Genomic DNA, 14,876 nt, shown 5'->3' with positions numbered 1-14,876 from the left:
TGTGGGCCAGGATTTTTCTGATTCTTTATTTTTAGAAAATTAAACACGTCCTCTCTAAATTTGATGAGTATTCTGGAGTGTCTTGAGAGTCTCAGATGATGAACCCAATACAAAACGATCATGTTTCAGCAAATCATGTCCATACTGAATGATGTGAAGTCCATAAAGTGATGGTGTACTGTAGCTGACGGTTCCTTAAATTTCAGAGGTTGAGTGAGTCGATTGGGATCCAACCTGGAGATGCCAGTCTGTTTATTAATGGAATACACATTGACCTGGACATTCATAACCCTTTCAGGTATAATCCCAGCACAAGATCCTCTTACCAGCTGGTAATTGGCACCACTAACGTTCCTCAACATGTTTTAGGTACGGTATGTTAAACTCATTCTGTACATTTGCTCATTCTCAACTGCTCTGTAGCATCCTGGACATTCTCAGAACCGAGGCTAAGATTCTCGAAGGTCTTCATAACCTTGGCATAAGAGGAAGCAGCTTTAGTAAGTTCCTACATTTACCATCATCAACCACTGTAGAGGACAGCTACGCTCTGGACATCCGCCACTCATCCATTATGGTAAGACGCTAATTATTTGAGTGTGGTTATAGAGCTCAAAAATTTACTTCTGGAAGTAAAATACCATATTTTAAGTCTACATAGAGAAATTAGTTTTGAGTACTAACTGATTGTATAAAATAACCCTTTAAGACTGACCTGCCATGAGCGTCTTGGATGCTAAGTATAAGAAAACAAAAGTTTTCTTAATGCATGGCTTTTCCTTCTGGAGCATCAGTGAGCGTTTGAACCTTCTGTAATAGTTGCATATGAGTCCCTCAGTTGTCCTCAGAGTGGAAAGATGAATCTCAAAATCATACAGTCATTGTTGGAAAGGGTTCAAATACACAAAAATGCTGGAAAACCAAAAGAATTTGTGGGACCTGAAGGATTTTTCTGAAGAACAGCAGGCACTTTAACTGTTCAGGACAAACAAGGGACTCATGAACAACTATCACTAAACAAAAAAAACACAGCTTTGGATCGTTCAGGTAACAACACAGTATTAAGAATCAAGTGTATGTAAACTTTTGAACGGGGTCATTTTTATAAATTCAACTATTTTCTCTTGTGGGCTATATGTAAACATCTTTTATGTGAAATATCTTATTCAGGTTAGTACTAAATAAACAATAACATGCATTTTGTATGATCCCTCTAATTTTGATAAAATAATGAACATTTTGCAGATTCTGAAAGGTGTATGTAAATTTGACTTCAACTGTATCAACTTTGAATCAAATGTCATGATTTTTTTTTTTTTTTGCTAATGCTAAAGTTAAATGGATAAAATACTTATGGAACCCAAGCTGCAGATAAAATGGGTGTTCACTGCTTACATAAAGGCTTTCACAATGTAACAAATGTGTCGTTTTCTAGTGGGCAAATGATATTGAGAAGGACTCCATGTATCGTCACTGGCCCTCAAGTGTCCAGGAGCTTCTCCGAGCAACATTTCCTGGAGTTATTCGACAAATACGCCGTAACTTCTATAACCTGGTGAGTCAACTTACCTGTTAGTTGATTATAGTCTAAGCTGAAATCTAGCTGTGTGCGCAGGTTCATGCAGGGATGTTTATTCCTTGATGCCCCCCTTTTTTAGCACTGCTGAAGACCCAATGTGTGTGAATTTGTTCATTCAAATTCTAATTTGTGAAAGAATGAAAAATGGTTGTATTTGTTGTTTGCAGGTTCTGTTTCTTGACCCAATACAAGAAGAGAGCATTGAGCTGGTGAAATTAGCAGAACTATTTTACAAACATAACATTCCTCTCAGGTATGTGCACTCCACAGTAGCATTTAATACAGTTTACTTGAGCCGTAACATTTTTTCAGTTATATGACTTGTACTGAAATATGTGATTCTGATTGTTAACTTTTGAATAATGACTGCTAAACTGTATAATGGACCATTGTCACAGAAAATTCCTTACATAGTTCTGCTGTTTTCATATCACTTAATGGTTTCTTATGTATAATTTCAACTCAAATCAATATTTCTTGTCCATTTTTATGTTTTATAATGTAATAAGCAGCTGACATTATGCCTTACTTAACATTCAATAAACAAACCTCATTTTACTATCATCCCTTCGTTACTGTTCAGTTTTATTTGTTGATAATTTTATTGTTGGTGAGATTTTATGCCAGATTTGATATGCGTTATGTTTCCATGTCTCTTAGGATTGGGTTTGTGCTGGTTGTCAGTGCAGATGATGAAGCGGATGGTTATTTGGATGCAGGTGTTGCTCTCTTTAGGCTGTTAAACTACATCTCGGAGGAGTATGACGAAGCACAGGCTTTTACGTCCATGGTGTCAGTAAGTATCTTTGTGGTTGCTCTGACTCCCTTTTAAATCAGAATGAGTTTAATGTTACTTTAGGCTTCGCCTTCACATTAAGTGTGATATTTGAAGACCTGGTTTATACTATGTGTTATAGCAGATATTTTCAGTTATAATGTACACATTGTTTTGTTCAAGCCATTCATTTTATGGACAAGGAAGGAGGGATATCCAAAGACGACTTCTGTGAACGTAAATGTACTAATTTGAACATTAAATTCTAGTGGGTTTTTTTTTTTTTTTGTGACACACAGATATATAACAGGGTGGAAGTTGGAGAGATTCTCTCTGTGGATACAATAACTGCATATTTGAAAAAGAAATTTCCAAAAGCAAATGCTGCCAGAATTCTTGGAGTGGACTCAAGCTATGATGACAACAGAAAGGTAATGCTATTACACAGTTGTTATGTGCTCTATGTACGTTTCCTGTTAAAATTCCCAAGTGTAATGTGCAGAGAATTGCATACAAAATATTTTCAGGGCACTTCGCATTTTTATAATTGAAATACAACCTAAAAAATGGCAAGATTTTCATAGCATTGGTAAATATAAACCACTGTTTGTTGAACATTTTTTGAAAAGATTTAATTTGGAAATAGATGTCAGTGCCTTTATGAATGTTTAGTATTTGTTTTGGGGGTATTTTTCAGGCTGGAGGAGGGTTTTACAGAAAGAGTGGTTTAGGTGCTTTACCAGTGGGTCTGTTCAATGGTATTCCACTCAGTAGTGAGGAGATGGACCCAGAAGAACTAGAGACGGGTCTTCTGCAGAAAATCATGGAAACTACCAACTTCTTCCAGAGAGCTGTCTTTATGGTAGGGTACCTTTTTTTGGCTTTATATCTCTTACTGTGTTTCTTCAAATTCATTGGTTTGACCATTTATTTTTGTCAAGCATACATCTATGTGATGTGATTTGTTGACTGTAATCTTTTAAATGTGGTTGGTTAGCAAGTTCTAAGGCATTTGCTGTCATATCCAGGGTCAGATCACTGAGAGTGTTGATGTGGTTGACTTCCTAATGGAGCAGGCCAATGTAGTTCCCCGTATCAACCCTCTCATTCTGAGCTCTGAGAGGCGATATCTGGATTACACTTCCTCACCAGGTAGCCCTTTAATGATCACCTGACTCAAACCAATGCCAATATTGATCTGTCATCTCACCATATCATTGTCACTGTCACGGTCACACTCTGCAATCTCCTTCACAATAATTTTGTCACATCACAATCATCAACATATCATTACCCATACCTTTACAGTGTTATTAACTGCCTTAATAATGTCTGTTATAATTGTACAAATAGTTGCTGATGACTGGGATGACACAACTATGTTCTCACACTTGGACTCCAAAGACAAAACAGCAGTTGTCTCTAAGAGAATGAAGTATTTCATCAGAGATGGTGAGTCGTGACTTTTTAATTTATATTTTGTGAAGGGTTTTATATTTTAGAATGTTTTTAGTAGCTGCCGTCAATTAAGTGTTTGACAGTGCACTGCCAATACTGCTAGTATAACATCATAACTAACATTACATTGTTGGTTTAATGTTACTTTCAATATTTTAACACACAATACATGTAGACTTTTTAGCTAAAAACCTAACTAAACTGTGTTTTTCTAAAAAGCATTATTCTTGAGTAACATTTTTTACTACTGTAGAAGAGGAGGTGTTATACGGAGTGACCATGTGGATTGTAGCAGATATTGAACAGCCCTCTGGGAGGCAGCTGCTCCGGAACGCCTTGAAACATATGGTAAACTACTGCAGTTTTTATTTCCAATTAGTTGTAACCACAGGCATCTTCAGAGAGCAGAGGCACATGTGCATTTTAGTAATTAATCTGAGAGCAATTCATCTTTGAAAGCATTCTTCTGGTGTTGGTTAATGAAAAAAATCCAGAGTTAATTATCCAATTGATGATAGATAGATAGATAGATAGATAGATAGATAGATAGATAGATAGATAGATAGATAGATAGATAGATAGATAGATAGATAGATAGATAGATAGATAGATAGATAGATAGATAGATAAAAGATTAAAGAACAAAAGGTATGAGTATAATGTTTCTAACATAACACTAAGCCAAACACCAAAAAAAACAACAACAGCTATATATATGCGTATGTACAACCAGACACATACATACATACATACATATATATATATCATTTCCATTTAGTTTGTTGAAGTATTAAAATAACTCAAATTAAATAAAACTAAAACTTAATAAAAGACCTAAACAGACATAATAAATTCAGACATTATTTAACTAAAATTAAAATAGATAACAAATACAAATCATGACAGTATAGTTTATCAGTAATCCTAAGAAATAACACTGCCAAACACACATGCTAAAAACAACAACTTACTTACACATAGTAAGAAATGGTTATAAAAACTGAAACAGAAGTGAAACAAGTAGTAGAAAAGAGGAGAAATCAAAAGCGATACTTATATCCTTTGCTGGTGTCTGAGCACGGTGGGGTCACACGGTGGAGTCGATGGTCTTTACACTCTTTGGTCTTCACACGAGGAGGCCTTCACACGACAACTGCCGCATACAACTGTACATATACATATACATATACATATACATACAAACACACAAAGTACAATGCAGAGTAATCCACGTTTTGAATATCGCTGTATTGTTGTAAAAAAAAAAGAAAGAAAAAAATATATTTATCCAGTTAGTTCCCAAATGTGTCATTGAATCAAATCTCATCGGGGGTTTTTTTACATGTAACTTTACTGATATCACGATTCTTCCTCCCAAAATCTTTCATTTTGTTGAGTAAACTTACCCAAATTATTTAAGACATTCATAATTGTATAGTTCATGTTACTGGTTTGCTGTGGTCTCCTTTTTGAGAGAGTCTTTAATCCACAGTGCTTGTTTGCAGAAATCCAGCAGCTCTAACTGTCGTGTCGGGGTGATCAATAACCCCAATGGAAAGCCCACAGAGGACAACAGTGCTCTGTACATAGCCATCTGGGCTTCTCTCCTCACCCAAAGCAGCAAGAACACGCTCGACTTCACCCTAAAACTCCTCAAAGAAGAAAATGTGGAGCTCCTCAAACAAGGCACCAAGATTAAGCACTTACTTAAACAGGTCAGTGGAGTATGAAATACTGTCTCTAGGTAATGTGGAATTATGTGTAGAGCATTTTGACTTGGATTTATTTTAACACACCTGTTCTTTTCTAGCCTGTCTGTCTTTTTTTTTGTCTTTTTCCATTTTAATTTGTCACTTGAGTTAAGTTGCTGGAAATGTGCTGTCGTTGTCATTCTCCTGTCTGATTTGAAAGACCAGAAAGTATATTACAGAAATACAGATTGTTAATTCCATGTTGGCTGTTTATAGCTGCAAGATAATTATGGAATTATAATGATGCAAATGAATGACCTCAAGATACAACCAGATTTTGGAGCAACATTTTATACAACTATAAAGACCCTCAACTTTTAGGTGTGCACCGATATTACATTTGTGGTCAAAGTGAATTTAGACATCACAACCTTATGTACAGTATGAAAGATGGATATTAATTTTTAAAAGATTACGTTTAACAGTGTTATCAAATTATTAGTGTTTTTAAACTGTAACTTTGTCCATATGGACTGTGTGTCTGTGTGTGTTTGTATACACATACATGCAATATCCATTCTATTATATACTGATAAAAGTAAAACATTTAATCTTAAATATTGTGCAGTAACCAATATAATAAAGATACATGGTGCACCATTAACTGTAATATAAATTGACGTTTTACACAGTTTCAACACTTTAATTATATTAAAATCATTGTAATGCACTGCAATAATGATGTATTGCTTTAATTTAATGTGTTTTCTTAAAACATAGTAGCTTTTGTGCTCCCACTTGCAGTCTAGAAGGTTTGTCTTCCAAAGCACACAACTTTTATAGTTTCCTCCTGTCATCACTATGAAATGACACAAGCAGGGCCTCTCTTCTTTCCATGGTGTGCCTTCACCCCATCACCACATCCAATGAAAACCACTCAACCACATGTAATTTTCTCAGACTTACACACAAATTACATTTCTGGGAATGGCTGCCCTGTACCTCCTACAACCGCAATTGGAATCTAGGGTCTTATTGACAGAGTATGGCTACTCTCAGGAAATCTGATTGGTCTGTAAGATACATGTAGAGCTTTCTTTTGGTTCTTTCTGTCCTCTTGTTATTTTGTCGTCCTGCTCCTTCTATTTATTTCTGTTGTAACACATATGATAAGAGAAAGTGTTCCATCCGACCTGGCATTCCTGAGTTTTATTAGTTGAAAATGGTTGGAGAGAGATTCTTGTTCCCTGAGAGCTCGCATCTGGGACCTGTAATGGCTCTATTATTGGATGGCAGGGAGAGGTGTTGTGCTGATATTAGCATTTTGTTCCTTTTCATAAGGGCCAAATGCTGGAATCACTAATAATCTGACTCTGCACAGCTCATACACACGAGATTTGTTATCGACACAAGCCGTTTTTTCATTAAAGTCTGATAAATGAAAATGTTTAATGATTGATTAGCGCTACACGGTCTCCAATGGCAACACATTTTTCATAGGTCTAGACAATTTAATACTCCTCTCAAAATACTCTAATGACTGCACTTGCACAAATGTGCCCCCTTTAGTTGTCAATAACTCATTGATTGACTGTTTCCTCATTGCAGTGTAATCAAAAAACAAACTAATGAGCTGATCGATTTGTTCTTTCCACATTTTTACTACACTTACGGCTCGTTTCCACCGAGCGGTACGGTTCAGTACAGTACGGTACGCAATTATGTCCATTTCCATTGTCAAAGGTTGTGAATGGTACCAAAATAGCGAACTGTACCACTTTTTTGGTACCCTTCCATTGGGGTACCCAGCACAGCTCGTTCCGCTCTGCTGTCCATGAGTGTTGGGCTTATTTACATCATCAGAGTGTGTAAACACAAAAAAAATAACAGTGTATTTTATAATTTTATACATTCACACAGATAATAGCCGTCTCCCAATATGCGTTCTTGTGGACTTGTGAAACATCATTGCCCAAAAACCCTCATAATTTTCAAACTTTTACTGTTATTGTGTCATGAAATATAGTTTTAAGAGTTTTTCAGGCGAGAATGTAGTTGTTTAAAACTAAAAAAAATGTGTTTGATCTCCTTTAGGGTATGGACCATGATGCCTTTGAGAAGAAGTTCAACACGATGGAGGTGGCCTTCCTGCACAGCCAGCAGAAGTACTGTAAGGAAGTTCTGAAGCTGAAAGCCGGACAGAGAGCTGTAGTCAGCAACGGCAGGGTGAGAGTCACAAACAACCCTTCATCCGGGCAATTAAAGAGAATTTCCATGGGAGTTATGAAATAATTTATAACCTAATGACCTATGGTACGGACCACTGATCTGGATGATAAATAGTCTGAACTCTAAGGTCTCACCAGTTGGTCCCTCAGATGGGACCGCTCATTTTGTTGACTCAGTTTTAAGCGGGTTGCTTGGCCTGTCCTAACCTGTGAGGAGAGAGATGACGCCTGGCATTAATTCACCAGCGTCCACTCAACATCCTCTGCTGCAGGGTTCACGGGTCACATGGAACTGCCATACTGTCATAACGCTGTGCTTTTTCAGCAGAGTCTGTTGATAGACAAGCACAAAATGGCTGCAGCCTGAAACATCAGTGACATTCCATCATTCTCAAACACACCAAAGTGATTCCCAGAATTTTTCTTCATCCCAAAAAAAGCTATGGTTTCATAACTTATGCTGTTTTCTTTGGGTTAATTAGATAATTAAAGGTGCACTAAGTGATTTTTTTTCCAAACGATGTTGATATTTGAAAGCACCAAAACAAACACACCCATACCCAAACAGGACCTCGCCCCTATTTTGAAATCTCCACCCCACACGTACGTACACAACCATGGCAACGATGATCACGGAAACAAGTGAAGATGACACACAAGTATATTCAAACAAATGCCAACACGGATAAGTTGTGTGAAACGAAGCAAAATCAACGTTACTCGCCTATCAAGAAGAAACAACGCAACCTCAGGGTCCGATTCGAGCCCTTCCCGCTCCTTGAGTTCTCGCGGGTCCTACCGCTTGCCTGATCGTAACTCTTTTTTTTTTTTTTTCTCTGATATTTTCCTCTTTTTTTATTTTAACATTTTTCCTCTCTGTCTTCAGTCGATCTGCTAATATCTGTGCACTCAAATTGAGCTCTCTCTTCTTTCTATCATTGCAAGACACGCCCCCTTATTTCTGATTGGCTACAGGTGTGTTTTGGGACTCGGTCCGACTCTGTGGTCAAAAGTATTTTTCAAAAATCACTTAGTGCACCTTTAATGTAAAATAGGGCTAAAATATATATATTTAAGTATTTTTATAACATTTTATTGTTATATTGTTATTTATTATTTATTGATTAATAAATACTGAAATGTGAGCAAAATAATATATTTTTTTAATACAGGCACAATGATATAAATATTAATATTAAATAATTCTTTAAATATTAAAATATGAGCTAGATTATAGACATTTCTATTACAGGCACAATGGTTTTGTAATGCCCATATTTTATTTATTTATATATATTTTGAGGCATGAGAGGTATTTGTCATTCATTTCTTTCAGCTGCAGTTTAATTGGCTCTAAACAATTAAAGGGTTTTGCTCTGCAGATGACATGGTCCACTAGCCAAATGTAAACGAAAAGATGCAAAACAAAATTAGTAAAATGAATAACTAGTTAACATTCATATTCTGTTAAGCTCGAGAGTACATTCAGGGTGAAAAAAACCAAAACATGTTGATATTAAAAGCCAGAGCGACAGTCTAGCAGTCGGCCTTGCTTTTATTAGCATTAAAAAAGTTCTACCATGGACATGCTTATAAATGACTGTTTCTCTCATTTGGATATGGGAGGTTTTGAAGGGTTCTGGGTGTAGAAGTTTGAACCGTACAATGGTAAGCATAGTAGCACACATGCTCTGACACTTTAGACCCGTGGTGCTGATAGTTGATGCAGACTGAAATTCAGCCTGCGACTTCCCTCGAACTTCACTTATGACTAACAATGAGGTCAATGTCTTCACTAGATCCTGAGCCTACTGGATGAAGAAGAAGAGTTCAGTGCGGAAGATTTCCATCTGCTAGAGAAGATCACTCTTCGCACTTCAGCAGAAAAGATTAAATCTAAGATCAAGCAAATGAACTTGAATGCCCAAAAGTATGCCTTGTTTTTGCTTGTCACCCCAAGCCGATATGACTGTAGATGTAATATTATTTGTTTGTGTGAGGAAAACCGAAACCTGTTATTGCTCTTCACAGGGCCAGTGATCTAATCATGAAAGTAGACGCTCTCCTCACTGCATCACCTAAAGGAGAGGCGAGAAAAAATGTCAAATTTCTGAAGGACAAACACAGGTACAGTACTAAGAGTGTCTGTATTTTAAAAAGAAAATCAATACTTTCACCAGACCCTTTTGCTGCTTTTGTGATTGCAGACCATTGAAAATAACATGGTTGCATAAGTGTCTCAGTGAGGATGTCTGCTTTGTAAATGTATTCTTTGAATCGGTTCTTTTCAATTAATCACTCTAACCAGGTCACAAATGGGTCTGGAACTAAATCACAAATTGGTCAGACTACTCACTCAATGAAAGTGTGAGTCAGCTGCATATTCAAACATAAACCCCTGCCACCCAACTGGGTTTCCATGGCTATGATCAGCTCCTCTTATTATTTATGCATATTCACAGCTACTTGTGACACTGAAGTAGTCCATTTGATTTATCAGTATGTTAAAAGCCTCTACTTCAGTTTTTCTCATTAACGCAACACTGCCAATGAATCAAGCTGACCAGATGTGTCTCTTAACAGCGTTCTTCAGCTGGCACAGCGGGAAGATGAGGTGTTCTATGATGTGGTTGCCATCGTGGATCCTCTCACCAGAGATGCACAGAAGTTGGCTCCTTTATTAGTTGTACGTACAACTTTGGTCACGTCTAAGTGCTTATTGTTCCTCTGGCCTTGTTTGTGCTGTGATTCAGCTGAAAGACAATGAGCTTCCTATTCGTTTAATTATTTTTTATGGTTTGGAGCCTTAAAGAACTTTTTTATATAGATGTAGAATGTGAAATGAGAGCAGTTGGCTCATCTGTATGCGGTCCTGTGGAGCGTGACCTGCAGCCTTCCCGCCTGAATCCTGTTGTTTGTGAGTGTGTGAGTGGTTAATAACCAGGCCTTCTCCTCTGTGTGTGCTGCAGGTGCTTGGTCAAGTGGTCAATATGAAAGTGCAGGTGTTCATGAACTGTCGAGCCAAGCTGTCAGAGATGCCCCTGAAGAGGTGAGAGCAAAAGCTTAATTAAACTTCAGCTCTGAGAGGGTCGGGAGACACGCATGTGCGCACACACACACACTTATATAGCAGCTAGTGCTGTTCTGCAGGTATTATCCTGCTTTTTGTTGTTTTAACAGATTTCAGTGGTTAAAATGTTTAATGTGAAGTGGGGGGGGGGGGTCATGTGTTCAATACAAGGCCCCTTTTTTAATAATCTACATAATCTAATGCACCAGTTTAGAAGCTCCTTTTTGAGTTTGATAGCCCCTGATCTGTGAATTTTGTATTTTCTGTGAACTGTCCAAAAAACTGTTGAAACATTTTAGCAGCTGCACTGATTTGAGACACCTGCATTTCATAGAAATTGATACGAAACTCAGAGAAATTGTCATGATCTATGGAAGCCGTTTCTGCCACTGAATAAAAAATAAAAAAGGTTATTGCGACTTTCTATCTCACAATTCTGACTTTTTTTCTCAGAATTGCGTGATATAAACTCGCAATCGCGAGTTAAAAAGTCATAATTGTGAGAGATTAAGTCAGAACTGCGAGATATAAACTCAATTCGGGACTTTTTTTCTCAGAATTACGAGTTTATATCGCGCAATTCAGACTTTTTTTCTCAAATCTTTCAGAATTGCGAGATATAAACTCGTAATTGCGAGAAAAAAAGTCAGAATTGCAAGTTTTTATCTCGCAATTGTGACTTTATAAATCGTAATTCTGACTTTATAACTCGCAACTGTGAGTTTATATTATGCAATTCTGACTTTAGAACTCGCAATTGCGAGTTTATATCTCACAATTCTGTGGAAAAAAAAGTCAGAATTGTGAGATAAAAAGACGCAAAGTTTTATTTATTTTTTTATTCAGTGGCGGAAATGGGCTTCCATAGTGATTTCATGCTGCAGGAAAGAAAAAATATATTTAAAAAAATTATAATATTGGAAGAAATGGGTGGTGTATTGTAATGCAAGCCATAATCAGTGACTGAATTTGTAAACCTATACTTACCTCAAAATCAGATTGTATATCCCTTGTCCTGTTGTTTTATTTATTTTATTTTTCTTTAATATTATATAAATAATTTTCCTGAAAAATCAGTAATAAATAAAAAATAAAGGTAAAAAATTGTTAATAACTAACCATACTTGGTTTATTCCCCCAAAAAGTTGTGAAGTCCGATTTAGAAGTTAGAAGTATACTGAAAATATGTAGTCGTGGAATTTCTAGCTATTCCCAAATAACAACAGACCACCAGTTTAGTTCATAAGATTGATGTCTAATACTTTTCCTTTGTCTCTCTGGCAGCTTTTATCGATATGTTTTGGAACCGGATGTTTCATTCTTTGGCAACAACTCCCTTTCCCCTGGCCCTATGGCCCGCTTTACTGAAATCCCAGAATCCCCTCTGCTCACTCTTAATATGATCACACCAGAGAGCTGGATGGTAGAGGCGGTCAGAAGCCCATATGATTTAGATAACATCCATCTTCAGGAGGTATGATTTCTAACTCTAAATGCAGTATTTATACATTTACCAATGCTGAGTAGTACACGTAATTAGTTTTATGTTTTTCAGACTGCACAGTTGCTTTGCAATTAGTGCTGTGAAATGTTCACGTTTTTATGATACATAGTTCATGACCTGGTTCATGGTTCACTAACAAACTTTGTTACGTGTAACTGATTGCATTGTCTTGATCAGCCAGAATCTCCCAGAAAAAGATGCTTCGTATGATGGATTTGGATGGATAAATGAGTCTTCTCCTACTGTATTGTCAGGTCAGCGGTGTAGTCAATGCAGAGTATGATCTTGAGTATCTGCTGTTGGAGGGTCACTGTTTTGACCTGTCCACTGGTCAGCCTCCCAGAGGACTTCAGTTTACACTGGGCATGAGACAGGAACCTCTCATGCATGACACCATTGTCATGGCCAACCTGGTGAGTGTATTCTTTCTTCTTTGCTTTTTACTGAATATATGTTGTATTTATAGTACTTGGAGTTTTCCAAAATGAGATTTCTCTCATCACCTTAATGTCCTTCCAAACCTGTATGACTGATGTTCTTCTGTGGAACACAAAAACAAAAGCTAACCCACTGCATTTCACAGGGCTATTTCCAGTTGAAGGCCAAACCCGGTGCTTGGATCCTGAGGCTGCGTGAGGGCCGCTCAGAAGACATCTATCAGATACAAGCGTGAGGTTTTTTTTTTTTCTCTTCGCAGATTTACATTTATATACTAATGTTCAGAAGTTTAGTGGTCAGTAAGATTTTTTTTATATAATCTCATGTTTAACAAACATGCATTTATTTGAACAAAAACACAGTAAAAAATAGCTCATTTAAATTGTAATAAATAATAATTTATTTCTGTCGTGGTAAAGATAAGTTTTCAGTCTTCAGTGTCACATGATCCTTCAGAAATTATTCTAAAAGCTGTAATTAATTTACTTTTGCATCGATTTTCATTCTGGATGATAATTTTCTGATTAATATAAAGTTCATAAGAACAGCATTTACTGTATATGCGTAGACATTTGTTACTTTATATAAATGTATTTTGCTGTCACTTTTTAAGTTGATGCATCCTTACTGGATAAATTAATTTCTTTCAGAAAAAAAAAAATCTTATTGACCCCAAATGTTTGAAAGTTAGGTTACATTTGGCATATCTTGTTTCCAAAATGATTTAAAATCCTTTCAAGTTATGGATTTTATCAGCGCATGCATTCTCAGGGAGTCAAACCTGTCATCTTGGGTCTGCTGGCAAGAGGCTGTACGAGGAATACTGATACCATCCAAAATAAAGGGCAAAAAGAAATAGCCACACTCAAACTAATAGTCCACATCAAAACTTTCTAAAATGCTTGTAATCAATTTTCATTCCTCCTTCTGATTGTGCACATTTTAGCAGTTCTTTAAGGAAACACAGTTTTGGTTTCTTTGAGAATTATGGAAGACGGTAAAATTGATACCCCATTCATGCAGGTTAAAGTTAGAGCGCAGTGTCATTTTTCACACTGCAAGTGTGATTATTCATACAGTCTGAGGTCTAGCACAAAACAAAACCAACCGAGAGAGAGTGTGAGAGAGAGAAAGAGAGTATCTCTCAGACACACGCACTGCTGACTGCTGAATGAATGGAAAGGCAGTGTTTTGTCAGTGTGCAATTCACTGATATCCTGTTCTGAGGAAGTGCGGCCTAAAAAAAGGATCCAGGGTTTCATTTATGATGCCGGAACTAATGGCACCCTGTGTCCTGTATCACTGGACATGTATTATGCTCTCATGTCATCACAACTTCTTTCTGAGACATAAACAACTTGACAAAAGGAACGCTCAAAATAAATCCAGTATTGAATTGTGAGTCATTGGTGAGGAATCGGAGTAATTACAGTGATTGCAAGGCAGCACTATTGATATTCCTCAAATTATTTACTAGCTGTTCTTCATCTTCTTCATCGTTTTTCATCCTTGTTGTTCTTATCGTTCTTCTCCATGCCCCTCTTGTTCTTGCCATTTTTTTGTTGTTTTTCTTAATCATATTCATTCTTTTGTCCTTGTTCTTTGTTGTCATTTTTGTTTTCTTCATTGTTTTCTTCTCCTCTGTTGTTCTTGTTGTTCTTCTGTATATCTTGTAATCATTATTGTTTTGTTTATCTTCTCCTGGTTGATGATGTTTTTCTGTTCATCTTTTTCTTGTTGTTCTTGTTTATTTTGTCCTTATTGTTCTTTTCTGTTTATTTCATAATTGTTATTGTTCGTTTTCTTGTTCTTCTGTTTATATTGTTCTTGTAGTTATTCTGTTTATTGTTTGTCCTTGTTGTTCTGCTGTTTGTCTTGTACTTGTTCTAGTTCTTTTATTTTTTGTTGTTTTTCTATTTTTGTTGTTCTTTCCCTTCTTCTGAATTGTTTTTGTTCATCATCTTAAGTTTAATGCAGTTTAATTCATCTCTAATTCAACAGTAAAACCTATAGACCCCATTCAAACTTTTGTAGATAAAGTAAGCCTTGTGTATTTAGAGTTCCAGGTCTGTAACTTTTAGCATGCTTTGATTGCTGAATTGAAAGCACTGATATTTCCTTCAGAGAGTGCAG

At 36.5% G+C, this 14,876-nt stretch overlaps 1 protein-coding gene across 1 annotated transcript in view; it reads left to right on the top strand.

Moving 5' to 3' along the window:
- The window catches only part of LOC306877186 (UDP-glucose:glycoprotein glucosyltransferase 2-like), a 33,599-nt gene that overhangs the window by 6,863 nt on the left and 11,860 nt on the right, over positions 1–14,876 (top strand). The window contains exons 12-30 of the mRNA XM_079428771.1: positions 207–298; positions 424–577; positions 1,436–1,555; positions 1,747–1,832; positions 2,240–2,375; positions 2,654–2,785; positions 3,052–3,216; positions 3,383–3,506; positions 3,708–3,806; positions 4,066–4,160; positions 5,318–5,527; positions 7,598–7,729; positions 9,531–9,661; positions 9,763–9,858; positions 10,315–10,417; positions 10,701–10,780; positions 12,086–12,275; positions 12,560–12,718; positions 12,889–12,974. Coding sequence (XP_079284897.1) covers positions 207–298; positions 424–577; positions 1,436–1,555; positions 1,747–1,832; positions 2,240–2,375; positions 2,654–2,785; positions 3,052–3,216; positions 3,383–3,506; positions 3,708–3,806; positions 4,066–4,160; positions 5,318–5,527; positions 7,598–7,729; positions 9,531–9,661; positions 9,763–9,858; positions 10,315–10,417; positions 10,701–10,780; positions 12,086–12,275; positions 12,560–12,718; positions 12,889–12,974 — 2,390 coding nt within the window. The remainder of the gene's footprint in view (positions 1–206; positions 299–423; positions 578–1,435; positions 1,556–1,746; positions 1,833–2,239; positions 2,376–2,653; positions 2,786–3,051; positions 3,217–3,382; positions 3,507–3,707; positions 3,807–4,065; positions 4,161–5,317; positions 5,528–7,597; positions 7,730–9,530; positions 9,662–9,762; positions 9,859–10,314; positions 10,418–10,700; positions 10,781–12,085; positions 12,276–12,559; positions 12,719–12,888; positions 12,975–14,876) is intronic.

This window comes from Barbus barbus (genome assembly GCF_936440315.1).
Source record: "Barbus barbus genome assembly, chromosome: 11".
Classification (NCBI taxonomy): Eukaryota; Metazoa; Chordata; class Actinopteri; order Cypriniformes; family Cyprinidae; genus Barbus; species Barbus barbus.
Note: the sequence above shows the minus strand (reverse complement) of the source record. Positions and strands in the feature narration are given on the sequence as shown.